The sequence below is a fragment of the Ovis aries genome, chromosome 4 (assembly GCF_016772045.2).
Source record: "Ovis aries strain OAR_USU_Benz2616 breed Rambouillet chromosome 4, ARS-UI_Ramb_v3.0, whole genome shotgun sequence".
Taxonomy (NCBI): Eukaryota; Metazoa; Chordata; class Mammalia; order Artiodactyla; family Bovidae; genus Ovis; species Ovis aries.
The window spans coordinates 30,353,205-30,372,984 of NC_056057.1; the positions used below are offsets into that span (position 1 = coordinate 30,353,205).

Consider the following 19,780-nt stretch of genomic DNA (forward strand, 5'->3'; position numbering starts at 1 on the left):
GTGCTCTTTTCTGGACTTTTTTAGTGTAGGCCTGCTACCATCTAGTTTTGCGTCACTAATCTTGTTCAAGAGGAGGATTTAGGATCAGTGGATAAAGATCTATATCACAGCTATGGAGTTTTACTCTGCTACTGGTTTGGACCTGGTGTGCCAATGCAGCAGGCTTCCAAGCTGTCCTACTATGAGGAGGCATGGCAGTGAACACCTGCAAGCCCCTGGAGAAGCAAAGAAAGCCCATGTTGATTTTAGGATTAAGCCTATGAAAGCTCTTTGAAATGTTAAAAGTTGTATGCAAATCTAGGGAATAATTATTTAGGGAGGTTCAGCTATACCACATCAGTGGAGAACCTTTAAAAAGGCCCTTTGCTGATTATGAAAGATGGGTTTCCATCACAGCTTTATTCTTTGAAGAGACTGAGCTACTTTGTTGCAACAGCCATGGGCTTTTCTTTATCATCATTTTTGTTTTTGATATGATGCATTCTGTTGGTCTTCCTCTGAAGTCCCTTACATTATATTTATACTACTTGGAGAATTAATAAGTAAGTTGGTATATTGTATTAAGCTGTGGACTACTTTATTAAATTAAGCCCCAAGAAGTGAGGTTAATTATATTACACACACAGATGCACACACATACATACACACACACATACACATATGTTTTGGTGTGCCTGTGTTAAATATCTTTCTCTTTATATGTGGAATGGGAAATACTTTAGATCTTTTTCTTTCTGCCCTCCCTGTTTTTAAAACTATTTGTTAATAGTTGGGAACAGAAAGGGAATTTCTACAAGGGAAATTCCTTGGCTGAAATTTAATTAGGAGAACAAAGGTAACACAGATAACACCTCATCCCAAAGCATCATGGGACATTTTACAAGTTTGCTTAATCAAGCTCACATGCATAAGATTTGGTGTTAAGTTATAGGCCACTAACTCCTTTCAGAATAGTATTTCGCCCCATTTGAAAGATCAGGGGCCCATTGACAATCTGACTAAGAAAGGGAAAAATAAACCACTGTAAATCTTCCCCAAAATCTGCAAATTCACTTGTACACTAAGACTTATGTATAATATTGAGGGGTTCATAGACCCCCTGAAGCCATTCATAAGTCATTATTTTAGGTGTAATAATGAAACAGATTAATAAGAAAAACTAATCCTTACAAGAACCCAATGAAAGTTGTACATTTATTCTCCTGTTTCACAGATGTGTAAACTGAAGCACAGGGAGGTTGAGTAATAGCTAGGAAGCAGTGAAGCCAGAACCTGGACCCAAAGAGTCAGCCCTCCAGCTCATCCACGTAACCACCATGGTTCATTTCAGTTCAGTCACTCAGTTGTGTCTATGGACACAGAGTCACTCACTCTGTGACCCCATGGACTGCAACACATTCCCAGAGCTTACTCAAACTTATGTCCATTGAGTCGGTGATGCCATCCAACCATCTCATCCTCTCTTGTCCCCTTCTCCTCCTGCCTTCAATCTTTCCCAGCATTAGAGTCTTTTCTAATGAGTCAGCTCTTCGCATCAGGTGGCCAAAGGATTGGAGTTTCAGCACTAGCATCAGTCCTTCCAATAAATATTCAGGGTTGATTTCTTTTCAGACTGACTGGTTTGATCTCCTTGCAGTCCAAGGGGCTCTCAAGAGTCTTCTCCAACACCACAGTTCAAAAGCATCAGTTGTTCAGTGCTCAGCTTTATGGTCCAACTCTCATATCTGTACATGACTACTGGAAAAACCATAGCTTTGACTAGATGGACCTTTTTGGCAAAGTAATATCTCTGCTCTTTAATATACTGCCTAGATTTGTCATTGCTTTTCTTCCAAGGAGCAAGTGTCTTTTAATTTTGTGGCTGCAGTCACTGTCTGCAGTGATTTTGGAGCCCAAGAAAATTAATTTAAGTCTGTCACTGTTTCTGTTGTTTCCTGTCTATTTGCCATGAAGTGATGGGACTAGATGCCATGATCTTAGTTTTCTGAATGTTGAGCTTTAAGCCAGTTTTTTCACTCTCCTCTTTCACCTTCATCAAGAGGCTCTTTAGTTCCTCTTCACTTTTTGCCATAAGGGCAGTGTTATCTACATACCTGAGGTTATTGATATTTCTCCCAGCAATCTTGATTTCAGCTTGTGCTTCATCCAGCTTGGCATTCAGAATGATGTACTCTGCATATAAGTTAAATAAGCAGGGTGACAGCATACAGCAATTTGGAACCAGTTTGTTTTTCTATGTCCGGTTCTAACTGTTGCTTCTTGACCTGCATACAGGTTTCTCAGGAGGCAGGTAAAGTGGTCTGGTATTCCCATCTCTTGAAAAATTTCCACAGCTTGTTGTGATCCACACAGTCAATGGCTTTAGGGTAGTCAATGAAGAAAATATTTTTCTGGAGTTTTTCTGCTTTTTCTATGATCCAATGGATGTTGGCAACTATTCTCTGTTTACAGCTTATTGCAAATAAGACATTTTTAATGTATCATTTTTTGGTCAGTGCTCTGAGCTAGGTTAGACATTATTTCCTCTTAGAAGAAAGATGAGCTAACTATTGTAATATTTTCTCTTCTTATTCACTGTTTACTTCTTCATTTAGTTTTTGTTGTAAGTTTATCCACAAATGTTAGCTTGTTAATAACGTTAAGAGAAGGAAAACAGTATTAAATGATTATAAATAATTTTATTATCTTCAATTGCCAAATTGTTTGTTAAGTTATTTAGAAATGATAATGAAGAGATTCCAGGATATAAAAAGAAAATTCTGTACTATAGAGTCCTGTTCCAATTTACTAACTTGGTAGACCACATGGCTTCAACTCAGCAGAGTTTAGATTTTCAATGTGTTTTCCTTTCTAAAGGGTCTTAACCTAAGCATACATACATATTCACATGCAAGTTGAAAGAAAGAGATTGGGAAGGAGGTGAGTCCCTTATTAAATATAGCTTCTAAGTCCTTAATATTTTTCTTTTTGTCACATTTTACAAAAGAGAAAGCATTCTTGGACAGGTGATTAGAGGGGGCAGTAAATTCTTGTTCAGCTATGGAACTAGTATTGACCCAGAAGAACACCAAGCCAATGGGCTCTCAACATCATGAGGTAGATAAGACTTCCAATATCCTGTGATTCCCATATAACTATGATACATATATGCATACATACAGTCACTAAGTCGTGTGAGACTCTTGTGACCCCATGGACTATAGCCTGCCAGGCTCTGTCCATGGGATTCTCTGGGCAAGAATACTGGAGTGGGTTGCCATTTCCTCCTCCAGGGGATCTTCCCAACAAAGGGATTGAACCCAGGTCTCCGCATTGCAGGCAAATTCTTTACCTCTTTTACTAACTATGAGCTATGAGGGAAGCCCATATATAGAGCTTCTTATAGCAGATGAGTTAAAATTTGGTAGCTAAAAAGATGGAAACTTGCAAAAGAGTAGTGACAGGTTTGTCAGACTTTATTTTTGAAGTACTAGAGTTTTCCAGAAACCTCTTGAGGTGTGGAAGAAGGCAGGGAGGTGGAGTAGGATGAGGAGGTAGGGCTAAGGTCAACAGTTCATACAGAGGAGTTACTCATTAATCTGTATGGTTTATTTAAACATATTAAGTTTCTATGCATGCTTTCATTTGATGAAAGGATTTTTCATCTTAAAGAAAAAGAGTTTGAAGACCACAGGCCTGGATCATGGAGCATATGTCATCAGTGGGCCCCAAGTCTACCTGAGGCAATCTTCTAGGAGGCAGTCAGTGAGAACTTGTGGTTCCACAGGTTTCTTACATCATGCTTGCTGTTAGACACTAGAACTCTGTGTTTGCAGGCTTCTCCAGAGAGTCTATTACCCCTGTTAATTGACCCAGCAGTCAAATGCAGGCCCTCTCAAATGCTCACAGCTTGTTATTGGTCTCCCTTCTTTTCCTGCTGCCCACTCTTGTTCAAGGCTTATGGCTGCCAATGGTGAGAAGCTAGATGACCTCCTCAGGCCCTTATCTCTGCCCTAGCAATTCTGGGAGGGATGTTTTAAGGCATGCTGTCTTTCAAAATCCAAGCTAATTACCTGATAATTTATGGTTGTGCATGAAACTGTGAAGTAATCTGAAAATGCCAGCCAAGTGTCAAGTAGAAATCTTTCTGTTGACCTTTCTTTGGTCAAATACCTAATGGTTTGTCTTTCAGCATTGTACAAACTGTGAAGGAGCAGAGGACATGCCAGGAAATTCATTCAAATTGGTACTTTCTAGAAGGAATAATAGCAACAATGACATATTGAAAATCTACTACACCTGAGCATCTGAAAAAAGCATGGAATGAATTGAACTACCTTCCTTATCTTTACAGTGAAGTGAAAGTCGCTCAGTTGTGTCTGACTCTTTGCGACCCCATGGACTATACAAGTCCATGGAATTCTCCAGGCTAGAATACTGGAGTGGGTAGCCTTTCCCTTCTCCAGGGAATGTTCCCAGTGCAGGGATCAAACCCAGGTCTCCCACATAACAGATGGATTCTTTACCAGCCGAGCCATGGTGGAAGCCCTATCTTTATAGTAATTATTGCTAAAAGACAAAGCATCAGCTCACACTTCTTTGATCAGTTTTCTAAGAGGCCTTGGCTTCCAAAATCTCTTCTCTGTTTTAAGTCTGAAATGAATGAGTTCTAGGTCACACTTATGATGTAGTTAAGTTGTACTTTACGGGCTTCCCAGGTGGCACAGTGGTAAAGAACTGCCTGCCAATACAGAAGACTCAAGAGACTCAGGTTTGATCCCTGGGTCAGGAAGATCCTCTAGAGTAGGAAATGGCATCCTACTCCAGTATTCTTGCCTAGAAAATCCCTTGGACAGAGGAGCCTGCAGGCTGCAGTCCGTGCGGTCACAAACAGTCAGATACCTGAGCAACTGAACATACACACACAGTGTACTTTATGGTACCTTAACTGCATACCTTGATGCTTGCAGGCTCCATTTTATAGGCCTTTGGAGCAGTATTATGTATTTCTGTAATTTGTTTGAAATACTCAGATTCTAATGCATGATATCATAAATTAATTGTAACATAATATATGTACTTGTGCTCAGTCATGTCTGACTCTTTGCAACCCTATGAACTGTAGCCTGCCAGGATCCTCTGCCCATGGGATTTCCTAGGCAAGAGTACTAGAGCAGGTTGCCATTTCCTATTCCAGGGGATCTTCCCGTTCCAGGGATGGAACTCAAGTCTCCTGCATTGGCAGGTGGATTCTCTACCACTGTGCCACCTGGCAAGCCCCAGCACAATATATACTTTAATCAAATGTCTGTAGTTTACATCAGGATTCTGGCAGAGTAAAGATGATACAAACGTGTAAGCTCAAGCCATTCCTGTTGGGGGAACATCAGTGCAGAAATGCTTCTCTCTTAGTGTCAGTTTTCAGGTGTCTCACAAGAGTATGAACTTTCTCAGAATAAGTACACCCACACCATATGTAATGCCTAATATATGAAGAAATACTAGAATATATGTGTGTAAAAGTGCCTGAGTCCCTCTTTGAAGAAGAGAAGGACTAAACAAACTGCATAAGGAAACCTTGTGATTCTGACTCTGTCTCAAGAGGCTGCACACAACCCAGACCTCTTCTAGTTGCAATCTCCAAATTGTTTGATTTTTATAACATTCTCTCTCCCCACATTCTCCTTTGAACATGAGGTGTTATATGTGCCCTTTCATATTTTTAATTAAATTTCATACGCATTAATTTGTTTAAGAAATATTTAATAGTAGTGGGAAAATCATTGAACTAATTGATAACATAGCTTTATCAATAAGGTTTGAGCTCTGTTGCTTTTAGGAAATAACATTTGTAACCTCATGGAAAAGTAATTGAATAAATGGGAGCAATATAGAGCAGAAGCCTGAGTGTCTGGGTGTTTTCACCTTTGTGGTGATAGTTCTAAGTCATATCCACTTAACAACATTATTAACATTCTCTTTTAAGGCACTGTTGTTAAGTCCTAGGATCTCCAAGTTTGAATGAGAAAAGTGGGATCAGTATAAGCTGAATACCGTGTCCCTAAAAACTAGACACATCAGACATACCCAAACTGAGGGCCCTTCTACCAAGTATGTGACAGATATTCCTCAAAATTGTCAAGTTCATCAAAAATAAGAATAATTGAAAAATTGTCACAGTCAAGAGAATCTTAAGGAGTCATGATGATTAAATGCAATGTGATATCCTGGAACAGAAAAAAAGGGATCATAAGTAAAAATTAAGGAAATCTGAATAAAATTTGGAGTCTAGTTAAAAATAACATAGTATATATTAGTTTTATTAGTTGTGACACGTGCACTATAGAAATATCAGATGATGATACTGGAGTATACTATGTGCAGGTACATGGATACTGTACTTCCTTTGTAAATTTTCTGTAAGTCTAAAACTATTCTTAAATTAAAAATTTATTTAAAGAAACTAAAAAAGTCTCATTACATTTTTTACTAACCTTTTATACCATTCATAAGGATCCTTCCATATAAGGAAGGTTTAGAATTACCACATAAAAGTAAATAAGAGACTGAGGAAAACAAATCAAACAATAAATATTCATTGCCTAAATATATCCACTCATTAGTTAAAAAAAATTATGTATTTGGCAATATGAAAAATGAAGGAAGCACTAAGCATTGTAGTACTTAGACCTCTCTTCTACTACACGGTATGTTACCTAAATATCATCCATAGAAACTCACAATGTCCATTATCAGACTTTGCTGAAGTTAAGAAAAAGAAAGCTTCCTACCTACAATGCAGTTAGTTGATACTCAGTTCACTTTTTCATTATATTTGCATAATATCATTAAAATATCTGTCTCATTGGCGATTTTTGCAGAACTTCAAGATTGGCCACCTGGGGTGCTGTAAACATGCTTCTTTTGTTTGACTTTCTTTTTCTTAACAGCTTTTTGACTTACCATAACTGCACATACTAAAGTATACAATTGGAAAAGTTTGGGCATATGTATACACTTATGAAACCATCACCATAATCAAATCTGTCGACCAGTCACTCCCAAATATTTTCACATGCTTTTTGTAATCCCTCCATCCCAACCCCTCTACCCTTCTTTGACTCTTGACAGCCACTGATTTGTTTACTGCCACTATAGAGCGGTTTGTATTTTCTGGAGCTTATAGTATGTATTCTTTTCTGGCTTCTTTCACTCAGTGTAATTGCTTTGAGACTCATCCATGTTTAGTTCCTTTTTTATTGGTGGATGGTGTTCCATTATATAGATATAACACAGTTAGAGTTATTGGTATTGATGCCCATTTGAGTTATTTGGTTTGTTTGCAGGTTTTGAATATTAACGGATAACGAAGCTCTGAACATCCATATGTCATTTTTTTCTGTGGGCATACACTTTCGTTTCTCTTAGGTAAATACCTAAAATTTGAATGGGTGAATCTTATAGTAGGAGTATATTTAAGTTTTTCATTAAGTGCCAAACTATTTTCCTTTTATGTTCTTTTCTTTTCATAGATACCTTTTTTTATTCTTTCTTTTTTGTTTTTTTGTTAGGAAAATATGATAACACATTTATAGTAGACTTGGAAACAGCAGAACAAAGGTACATATAGTTCCACTATATATTACAATTACTTTTAAGCAGATAAATCAAGATTTTTATTGATGTTTCAATACCAACCTCTCAAAAATTAATAGAATAAATAGACAGAAAAGTAGAAGGATATAGTAGATCTGAAAAGCACTATGAACCAACTCAACATAAATAAGATTTATACAACTTTCACAAACAGCAGGATACAAATTCTATTCAACTCCTATAGTCTATAAACCCTGACTATAAACCCCTATAGACTGTAGACCCTGGAACATATCCAGGGATATAAAACAAGATGCAAAAAATGTATGGCCTAAAGATAGTGAAATAATAGTCTGTTCTCTTATCACTGTGGAATTATGTTAGAAAGCAATATCAAAAAATATTTGAAAATAACCCACATATTTTCAAGTGCAATGTGACATTTACCAAGACAGATATTTGATTTAGCCATTGAAAGCCTCAATAAAATTCAGTTCAGTTCAGTTTAGTTCAGTCACTCAGTCATGTCCTACTCTTTGCAGCCCCATGGACTGCAGCATGCCAAGCCTCCCTGTCCATCACCAACTCCCAGAGTTTACCCAAACTCATGTCCATTGAGTTGGTGATGCCATCCAACCATCTCATCCTCTGTCATCCCCTTCTCCTCCTGCCCTCTATCTTTCCCAGCATCAGGGTCTTTTCCAATGAGTCAGTTCTTTGCATCAGGTGGTCAAAGTATTGGAGTTTCAGTTTCAACATCAGTTCTTCCAGTGAACACCCAGGGCTGATCTCCTTCAGAATGGACTGGTTTGATCTCCTTGCAGTCCAAGGGACTCTCAAGAGTCTTCTCCAACACCATAGTTCAAAAGCATCAATTCTTCAGCACTCAGCTTTCTTTATAGTCCAACTCTCACATCCATACATGACTACTGGAAAAACCATAGCCTCGACTAAACATACTTTTGTGGGCAAAGTAATTTCTCTGCTTTTTAATGTACTATCTAGGTTGGTCATAACTTTCCTTCCAAGGAGTAAGCGTCTTTTAATTTCATGGCTGCAATCACCATCTGCAGTGATTTTGGAGCCCCCAAATATAAAGCCTGCCACTGTTTCCACTGTTTCCCATCTATTTCCCATGAAGTGATGGGACCAGATGCCATGATCTTAGTTTTCTGAATGTTGAGCTTTAAGCCAACTTTTTCACTCTCCTCTTTCACTTTCATCAAGAGGCTCTTTAGTTCAATAAAGTTAAAAGACTGAGAAAACAAAGAGGGCAGCTGCAGAAAAGAAAGCATTTAAATGAGAAATTAATATCAAAGATACTTTAAAACCCCCATGTATTTGGAAATTAAATATCCACTTTCAAATTAAATATCTAAGGAGCCATAACAAGGAAAATTAGAAAATATTTGTAACAAAATAAAAATGAAAAGAGAACTTAGAATTAGTCACATGCAGCTGAAGCTGCTCAGTGCAACTAAATGCAATGTGGAATCTTGAATAAGGTATGAAAACGATTAATGGGCACCAGCAGAAAGTTTTGTGAAATTTGAACAAAATCTGTCCTTTAGTTAGTATTACTGTATCACGTTAATTTCTTTTTTTTTTTTTTACAACATAGTATTTCTTTAAATTCTCAGAATCAGATTACAGGTTTCCAGCCTCATTCAGATTTTTTAATCACTAAAATAATAAACTTTCTAGACTTTTAGCAGTCACACTAGATGCCAGAATAAAGGGAATTCTATCAAAGTTTTGAGTGAATATAAATTAGAAATCTAACATTCTGTTTGTACTGAGTATAACAAGTGTAAAATGTCATAAATTCTTTAGCTAAGCAAAAATTCATGTTTTCAAAATATATATTATACATAGTATTTATATACATGTGTGGGTATACAAAAGCTTTTCTACTACACTTGATAAAGATTTGAGAAAGAACAACAAAGAACAGATGGAGAAACTGGAAAACATAAACCAAATGAAATACGAGCACTGAATATGAAATAGTAAAAGTGAAACAAACTAGATAAAAATAAAAGATCGTCATATAATCCAGTTGTTTTTAAACATGGATGCTCATTAGAATCATACCTGGAGCTTTGGAAAAAGAAACAATACCCAGGCATTTGCATTTTTCACAAAATTCCAAGATAATTGTAATGTGCATCTGGATTTTTAAAAATCATTATAGGTTTTTGTATTAAATGTTAGTTTTAGTGGTATAGAATTCTGTTATTTTCTGTTGAACAATCATGATACAATGGAATTAAAACAAATAATAGTTACATAATCACAACAGTAAACGATATTTATCAGCTATATGAGAATTCCTGCTACTCCACATACTTGCCAACACTTGGTATATCCAGACATATTAATTTTAGAACTGTTTAGTGGTGCTTTATTTTTATTTTAATTTGAGTTTTACTGATGACTAATAATCATTCAGTTTTGCTGAATGATGCTAAAGCTGAAACTCCAGTACTTTGGCCACCTCATGTGAAGAGTTGACTCATTGGAAAAGACTCTGATGCTGGGAGGGATTGGCGGCAGGAGGAGAAGGGGATGACAGAGGATGAGATGGCTGGATGGCATCACAGACTTGAAGGACGTGATTTTGAGTGAACTCTGGGAGTTGGTGATGGACAGGGAGCCCTGGCGTGCTGCGATTCATGGGGTCGCAAAGAGTTGGACACGACTGAGTGACTGAACTGAACTGAATGACGTTGAGCATTTTTATGTGCTTTTTGAACATCCATATCTCTTCTTTTTTTATTATATTTTATTTTTAACTATAAGATAATTGCAATATTGTGATAGCTTCTGCAATACATCAGCATGAATCATATCTCTTCTTTTTTATTTTTTTTTTTGTTTTTTTTAGTTTTTTATTTTTTAAATTTTAAAATCTTTAATTCTTACATGCATTCCCAAACATGAACCCCCCTCCCACCTCCCTCCCCATAACATCTTTCTGGGTCATCCCCATGCACCAGCCCCAAGCATGCTGCATCCTGCGTCAGACATAGACTGGCAATTCAATTCACATGATAGTATACATGTTAGAATGTCATTCTCCCAAATCATCCCACCCTCTCCCTCTCCCTCTGAGTCCAAAAGTCCGTTATACACAACTGTGTCTCTTTCCCTGTCTTGCATACAGGGTCGTCATTGCCATCTTCCTAAATTCCATATATATGTGTTAGTATACTGTATTGGTGTTTTTCTTTCTGGCTTACTTCATTCTGTATAATCGGCTCCAGTTTCATCCATCTCATCAGAACTGATTCAAATGAATTCTTTTTAACGGCTGAGTAATACTCCATTGTGTATATGTACCACAGCTTTCTTATCCATTCATCTGCTGATGGACATCTAGGTTGTTTCCATGTCCTGGCTATTATAAACAGTGCTGCGATGAACATTGGGGTACATGTGTCTCTTTCCATTCTGGTTTCCTCGGTGTGTATGCCCAGAAGTGGGATTGCTGGGTCATAAGGTAGTTCTATTTGCAATTTTTTAAGGAATCTCCACACTGTTTTCCATAGTGGCTGTACTAGTTTGCATTCCCACCAACAGTGTAGGAGGGTTCCCTTTTCTCCACACCCTCTCCAGCATTTATTGCTTGCAGATTTTTGGATCGCAGCCATTCTGACTGGTGTGAAGTGGTACCTCATTGTGGTTTTGATTTGCATTTCTCTAATAATGAGTGATGTTGAGCATCTTTTCATGTGTTTGTTAGCCATCCGTATGTCTTCTTTGGAGAAATGTCTATTTAGTTCTTTGGCCCATTTTTTGATTGGGTCGTTTATTTTTCTGGAGTTGAGCTGCAAAGTTTCCATTCACGTGTTATGCTTATACCATTTTTTGATTGGTCATTTGATCTCTTGTCATTGAGTTTTGAGATTTCTTTATATATTCTTTACATTCTGAATATAAGGACTTTATCAGATAACTGGAAAATATTTCTTTAATCTGAGACTTGTCTTTCCATCCTCTTAGTATCTTCCAAAGAACAGAAGTCTTTGATTTTGATGAAGTTTAGTTTATCATTTTTCCCTTTATAAGTCAAGCTTTTGGTGTTCTACTTCAGAAATTTTTAGCCAAATTCAAGATCAAAAACATTATTTCCCTGCTTTTCTTCAAGAAGTATTATAGTTTTAGTTTTTACATTTAGGTTTATGATCAATTTTGAGTTAATTTCTGTACATGGTGCCATGTATGGTTTGAAGTTTGTTTTATTTTTGGTTTGTTTTATTTTCTTTGCACACTAACTTTCAACTGTTTCAGCAATATTTGTTGAAAAGACTGCTTATCTCTGCACTGAATTAGCTTTACATCTTTGTAGAAAATCAGTTTTTCCATATATGTATGGGTGTATCTTTGGTCTCTCTTATACTGATGTCTCTCTTTTTGACTTATTTTCCTCCTTTATATTTAATTGTTTTCTGCTTGGATCTTTATTATTTCCTTTCTTCTGCTTACTTTGAGTTTAACTTTCTCTTCCCTTTTTTGTTTTCTTAGGTTGACTCTGAGGTCATTTACTTGAAAAATGTTATTTGGTTTCCAAGTATTTAGGGAATTTCCAAAGATCTTTCTGTATTAAATTTTAATTTAATACTATTGTGGTCAAAGAACATACTTTGTATGATTTGAATACAAAGTCATACTTGTATGACTTCAATTTATTAAGATGCTTTAAGAAACAGAATATGGTCTGTCTTGGTAAATATTCTATGTACACTTGGAAATAATATGCATTTGCTGTTGTTGATCAAATGTTCTATGAATACTGATTATGGGAAATTGGTTGATAGTGTTATTCAAGCCTTCTTTATCCTTACAGATAGTCTGTGTACTTGCTTTATAAATTGGGGAAGAGTTATTGAATTATCCATCTTTCCTTGTGGATTGGACTTGTCCTTGCAGTTGTGTTCATTTTGGTGTCATGTATTTTGGAACTCTGCTGTGATGTACATAAACATTCAGGATCGCCAGGTCTTCTTGATTAATTGATCCCTCCATCATTATGGAATATGCTTCTTTACTCTGGTTATATCCTTTGCTCCTTAGTTTTCTTTGTCTGATACTGATAATACAGTCCGCTCCGGCTTTCTTTTACTTAGAGTTAGCATGGTATGTTTTTTTTCATCCTTTACTGTAGGCTTATTTATGTCTTGATTTTAAAAATGTGTTTCTTTGTAGTTGGCATACAGTTGGGTCTTGGTTTTGTGCTCAGTCTGACAATCTTTGACTTTTAATTGGGGCATTCAGACTATTTACATTTTCTGTGATTATTAGATCCCCTGGAGAAGGAAATGGCAAGCCACTCCAGGATTCTTGCCTGGAAAACACTATGAACAGAGGAGCCTGGCAGGATATAGTCCGTGGGGTCACAAGAGTCAGATATGACTTAGCGAGTAAACCACCCAATTTATTAGTTTTTCCACTGGAAAGAAGTTTATCATCTTTAGACTCAACAAATTAACAGGGGTGCATGCAGATTACACCAGGCCCAGGGTTTTGTGGCTCCTAGAGACAGGCTCACTTACAGCAAACCCACAGGGAAATGAGGGGAGAAGTGAGCAGATTTGGTCTTGAACTTGAGGGGAGAGAGTGATGATTCTCTGGCTGGGGAATGGGGAACAGCAAGAGGCAGTCAGGGGTTGGGGAGGGGGTGCTCTGGGTGGGTGCAGAGGGGCATTCCCCTACCCCTGGGGCTGAGTGGGGAGGAAAGAGAAATGAGGCCCCTCCCCTCAGTGCTGAAGGAAAAGGCACTTGGCTCAGTCTCCTTCTGCCCCACCCTGTCCATGGAAGAGGTAGGGTCCTTGTCCCTCACTCCTTTCAAGGGCTCAGAAGCTGTTCCCTGTTGAGCCTCTGGAAGAAGCTTTTGCCGAACTCATAAGTGCTGATCATGATGGCGCAGGAAGGGGTGGCCTTGATGATCCTCGGGAGGAAGCCTGCAAAGAGGCCCCTGGTGCCTGACTCGGCCAGGATCCTCCGGAGCAGCAGCCACGTGGAGTCGGTGTATGGGGGCATCACTCTCACACCCTTCACTGCTCCTAGCGCGACCTGGCGCTGAGTCTTCACCACGTCGAAGGGTAAAGTCAGGGTGGCCGCCACCATCCCTGAGATGCCGCCAGCAACAAAGCTGATGCCCACGGAGGTCTGGTCCTTTGGCCTGAGCCCACTCAGCCAGCTCTTCACCAGTTCATAGTTGAACCAGTACAGAGCTGAGAAGGGCACATCCCAAAGGGCAGTGGGATCCCAGCCCAGCCAGAGTGAGTGCCAGCCACCCTGAGCCACAGCTGCTCGGACACAGGTGCCCAGCTCCCGGTATGATAGGTGCTGAGCCTGCAGCTTTGTCCGCACCAGCTCCAGGGGTCTGATGCCCCCTGGAGCACAGTCACGGTGCCCAGGCGGGCCAGTGTGACAGCCACCATGGGAACGTAGAGGTCAGAGGTCAGGGCTCGACCACACAGGAAGGCCTTGAGTTGGTCTTGGGCGGTGAAGTAGGCGGCAGTGGCTGGCACAGTCATCACCAGGGTTAAACCACCCAATTTAAATAGATAATCTTTGTTGTTTTTTCTACTCTTATTTCTGTTTTCCACTGCACTTGTTTCTGTTTTCCTCATGTTCTCCCTTTACATGGATTAACTGAATACTTTATATTATCCCATTTTATCTCTTTTGTAAGTATATTAGCTATAACTCTTTTTTATTTCAGTGACAGGTTTAAGGTTTAGAGTATGTACCTTTAACTTATCACCATCTACCCTCAAATGACATTATATCACCTCACGTATAGTAAAAAAAAACTTACTTCCATTCCTCCCTTTCTGGCCTTCAAGCTATTATTATTATTATTTTCTAGCAAGAGATGCAAGAGACATGGGTAGGGAAGATCCCCTGATGTAGGAAATGGCAACCCACTCCAGTATTGTTGCCAGGAAAATTCCAAGGACACAGGAGCCTGGTGGGCTGCAGTTCATGGGGTCACAAAGAGTCAGATATGACTGGGGCAACTGAGCATGCATAATAATAATATACATGTGTTGTACACTTATGCATGTGTTATAAACCCCAAGCTGTTAATACATTGGGCTTGCCCTCAGTAAATTGTCAAGGGTCTGCAGCCTGAAAACAGTTAATGGTATAAAAGCTATTATTTACTGCAAACTTTCCATCTTTGAGGCATGGTACCAAGAATATTGGTACCTCTTATATAGCAAAAAAAACTTGCATTAGTATACTTCCACAACTGAGTGACTTTCACTTTCACTTCACTTCACCAAGAACATTAATCTGCATGATAACCCTAAAATATAGGTAGCATAATTTACCCCATTTAATAAATGAGGAAACTAGTCTTAAGATCGCAGACCCAAAAAGTGGCAGAAAAAAGACTGAAACCTAGGAACTGTGACTCCAGAGAACACAAATGATGAAGAAATTATTAAAAATTAAACTTTCCTTTATAAGTATGGCATATTTTATAGTCTATATATGAGATTGTTTACCATTTGTACTTAATTAGCATGTAATACAGTAAGTTGAACTTCCTAGGTGGCTCAGTGGTAAAGAATCTGCCTGCTAATGCAGGAGACATGGGTTTGATCCCTGGGTCAGCAAAATCTCCTAGAGGAGGAGCTGGGAACCCACTCCAGTATTCTTACCTGGAATATCCCATGGACAGAGGAGCCTGGCAGGCTACAGTCCCCAGGGTCACAAAAGAGTCAGACACAACTTAGCAACTAAACAACAACATTATGTCCATCAATATATATGTCAGAGTAACTGTACTGTGAGTTTTAATTGAAACAGTGGGCTCCATTCCTAGTTTATTGCTTGCTTAGCTATTCATGCAGTGTGATGATCTGCTTTCAAACTAAAAAAATCAAGGGCAATTTGGTGCCAGTCATATTATCTCATATTATTTTTTAAAAAGATCTAAAATATAGGTAGGCCTGCTGAGGGCAGTAATAACTACTCTATCTAATCTATGTGACAGAAGATGTGGATTAACTGTGATACAAGTTTAGATGTTTGAATAATAATTACAGTCTGATTATTAGAATGTTATTGAGGTCATGACAAGAAGAAACACTGGTAAAATATACATGACATTAAACTTACCATTCTAAAACCATTAAAGAAAAATTTACTGACATATACTTGACTTACAATATTAGTTTCAGTTGTACAGCATAGTGATTCAATATTTTTATAGATTACACTACATATAAATTTATTATAAAATTTTAGCTATATTGGCTGTGCTACATTTTTCTGTATATACATAATACTTGTTAAAAAGTTAAAAACATATATTATCTTGAATCTGTACCTTTAGTTTAGAGATGAAAAATAAGAAATAATTAGTTACCTTTAGTTACTGATAGCCAGGCAGTTGTTAGGTGGCTCAGATTAAATAGTCTTTAGTTTCCTTTCCAGCTCTAAGATACTGTGTCGGTGTTTTTTAAAAGTATTTATTTATTTATTTTTGGCTGCACTGGGTTTTCTTTCCAGTGCGAGCAGCTGCAGTGAGTAGGGGCTACTGTCTAGTTGCAGTGCATAGGCCCTCATTGTGGTGGCCTCTCTTCTTGCGGATCATGGGCTCTAGGGTGCGAGGATTCAGTCGTTGGGACTCACGGGCCCTAGAGCATAGGCTCAAAAGTTGTGGACACAGGCTTAGTCGCTCTGCAGCATGTGGGATCTTCCCAGACCAGGGACTGAACCCGTGTCTCCTGCATTGGCAGATGGATTCTTTAACACTGGGCCACCAGGGAAGCCCTACTATGGTTTTATAAATTCAACAATTTGGAATCTAACTTCCTGCTTTTTAATTTTAATTTCTATTGGCCTTCCAAATCAGCTAAAGTTTTCAAATTTCTATATCCAAAGGTAAGATTCTTTTATACTTAAATGATAGTATAAGTTTTCCTGAATATTCCAAGTTTATTTTTAACGTTCATTTTCTATGCTTATTGCTTTATAGGCAAGCAAAGGTCGGACTACAATTGTAGTAGCTCACCGGCTTTCCACGATTCGAAGTGCAGATATGATTGTGACCATAAAAGATGGGATGGTGGTGGAAAAAGGGACACATGCTGAATTAATGGAAAAACACGGTCTATATTATTCACTTGCAATGTCACAGGTAATGTTTACATGACATATGTTGTGTTTGCATATTTTAACTTTTCAGAGATCATGCCATGCTAGAAAACAGAAGTCCTGAATGAATCTTATGTTTCATGAGTCAATCAAGGATATTCATAGCTCCTTAGTTAAGAAATTCAGCGTGTCTAATATCCTCAGCATTGTTATAGATAATGATGAAAGTTAAAGAACTAATTGGTATATATAAACATATATATATACACACACACATACATATATAGTAGTTTTACCTAATATTTGCCATGCAGATAACAAATAGGCTTCAAAGCTTGTATCTGGCAGATCCAGAATAATCTAACTCTGTATACCGTGATCTTTTTGTTAAAACACAAAGACCTATAACACACAATCCCTACTTAAAGGCTTAAAACTTACTTAGCTACAGAGGTAAAATGCAGAATCGCATACAGATGCTACAAGTTGTAGAAATAAGAAGCAAGATTGTTGGAGACATGAATCCCATTAAAGTATTCATGAAGAAATCTTGCAGGCAAGCAGCGGGGTAAGGAGATGAAATCTAGGTAATATGAAAGTAAGAAGGAACTTGGTTTGCAGGTCAACAGAAAGGAGACCAGAAAGTAATAAGAGTGTTGGGAGAATAATGGAAAATTTGGATAATGAAGATCAGACCATGTAAAGATTAAGACTTCCTGTGTAGAAAGCACCTAACCCAGTGCCTAACACACAATGGGCACTCAAAAAATATCTGCTAAATGAAAGGATGTATAATACATGTCCATACTGTGTATACACTACATTATCACAGGTATACCAGAAAGCTTATGTTAGGTAATCAAGAGGATACATGACAATACTGGGGCAAGCTGGCAAATCCCAAATTTGGGATCCAAATTTCTGCATGTCATGTGATCTACCCTACTGAATTTCAGTTTTTTGTTAGGGCACATTAACATAAGTGGTAGTGATTAGGCTCTAGCTATCTTCATTCTGCCTTGTTCTCTTGGTCAAGAAGGCAGCCCTCTTTCCAAGGGGTCTTCTGCAGGCAACTAATATTAACCTTTTTTTGGTTTATTTTACTTCTTTAACTTTCTGACTATATTTTTTATATCAACATTATTATTTCACAAATTAGGAAATTTAGAAAGCTATGAGCCTATATCTCACGAAACTTAAAATTTCAGACCCCAGCTTTCTCCATATGCTAGAATGAAGGATTTTTAAACACAACCTAAAAGCAAAGATAGTTTTAAAAAGAGAGAGAGAAAATAAAAAGTTTGAAAATGTGATCTCACACTTGATTAATTTTAAAACTTCTTTATTTCAATTTTATTTCATGTTAGGCCATATTCCTCTTTAAAGATAAAACTTATGTGTTATTTGCCAGTTGAATTTGTCTGGTTTTCATTCCATAGTAAATTTAACAATTTATGAATTTCAATATTTTCAAACTAATAATTGTAAAAAATAAAAGGAAATAATTGTAGTCAAACTAACCCTATTTTAAGATTCTTAAAAACTACTACACTCAGATCTTTCTTTGAAGCAACACATATTTCATTATAGCCAAACTAAAACTCCATTTTTAGGTGTTAGGTTAAAGAGCTCCACAATGTAAGGAAAACAAAAATGGAGTGTTTATGGTATAACTGTGTAAAACTTCTATTCAAAATCTTATTCAGAATGGATTAGTACTCTCTGATTATCTAAAATAATGTTCATTCTGATATAATAATATAATTTTTAATATTAATACTCAATGAACAACTCTAATATTCTGGGAACTGTATATAGTAAACATAACATACATGATATCTGCATAAACAGTAACACAGTTCTGAAACTCTGGATGGACTTATTGGCTACCATTGCCTGTAGTGTCCAAATGAATCAGTTTATGACAATTCATGATTTTCTTAAGTATTACAAAGTTATAAAGGCCCTGGTTGGGCCTTCATCATCCTAACCAAACTCTTCGTTTCTGTCTTTACCCCTCCTCCCATGTCTTCATAAGGAAGTCACTAAAACTGGCCTTACTTCCTGGAGTAGCAAGAAAAACAAAAACTAGACTTAGAGGAATCTGGTTTAGAACTTTATCCTATTCTATGATTTAAGCAATTTCTTTAAGGTTAATTTGATGTCTTTGGAATTTCTCATTCTTTTGGAGCTGACCCCACCAAATTTGCTTTTTAGTTTGTTTGGAATGGGCAGCAGTGGCCAGCCTGCAAAATATTATTGTCTCCTGAGATCTATCTCCTACCTAGGGCCAGCTTCACATTTGAGTGCCTAACTATATGTTATAAATTTGTAAGCTCCAGAAAAGGCTGGGAAGAAGGAATCAGAGAGAGAGAGAGAGGTATATTTGAGTCATTGCCCTCACAAAGCTCATTTTACTAAGATCTGTTCTTCCCAGAGGAATAATTGTTTTTAATTAGGGCATTATTTTCTGCTGTTAATTATACAGGTCTTTGGGGGGAAAGACACAATAAGCTATTGTCACTCACTAACATTTTAGTATGAATTGGACTTACTGGTTCTGTATTGAGTCTAAAAACTTCAGCAAGAACTGCTCAGAAATACACCACTTTCAGTAACAAAGGCAGTACAATTTTAGAGGGATGCTTAATAGAGTTGCTTTGAATTTTTCAGGCATTATTCTGGTGATAACATGGGTATTCTTCATTTAAGGATATTAAAAAAGCTGATGAACAGATAGAATCGGTGGCTTATTCTGCTGAAAAAGATACCAGCTCAATTCCTCTGTGCTCTGTGAATAGCATGAAGTCAGATTTTACTGACAAGTTTGAGGAATCCACCCAATATAAAGAGGTAATGGGTCAACTATCAACAAGTTACCAACATGTTCTCCAATGAATTTTGATACAATCCTTATAATATATTTAGAATGTATATATTATAAAATGTTATTATAGCACTTAAGTTACCAAACCTAAGTCTTTGCCGAACTTCACTCTAACATCACTGTGACTGTAAGAAAGAAGCCTTCAAATAAGACTGCACTGAATGTCAGAGGTCATTATTGGGGCAAGAAATCTTGTGA

General features: G+C 37.5%; 1 protein-coding gene and 1 pseudogene across 8 annotated transcripts in view; one reads left to right on the forward strand and one right to left on the reverse strand.

The window, feature by feature from the left end:
- ABCB5 (ATP binding cassette subfamily B member 5) overlaps positions 1-19,780 on the forward strand; it is a 117,949-nt gene that overhangs the window by 39,533 nt on the left and 58,636 nt on the right. For 7 of the 8 annotated variants that reach the window (XR_009600469.1, XR_009600468.1, XM_027968505.3 and 4 more), the window contains exons 15-16: positions 16,577-16,738; positions 19,408-19,548. Coding sequence is in view for 6 of the 8 variants with exons in the window: in XM_027968505.3 (XP_027824306.1) it covers positions 16,577-16,738; positions 19,408-19,548 (303 nt within the window). In the remaining 2 variants the exon portion in view is untranslated. Of the gene's footprint in view, positions 1-4,171; positions 6,403-16,576; positions 16,739-19,407; positions 19,549-19,780 lie in introns of those variants that run through there. The other variant, XM_042248447.2, reaches the window with a different exon arrangement.
- On the reverse strand, positions 13,259-14,120 carry LOC101103557 (probable mitochondrial glutathione transporter SLC25A39; annotated as a pseudogene).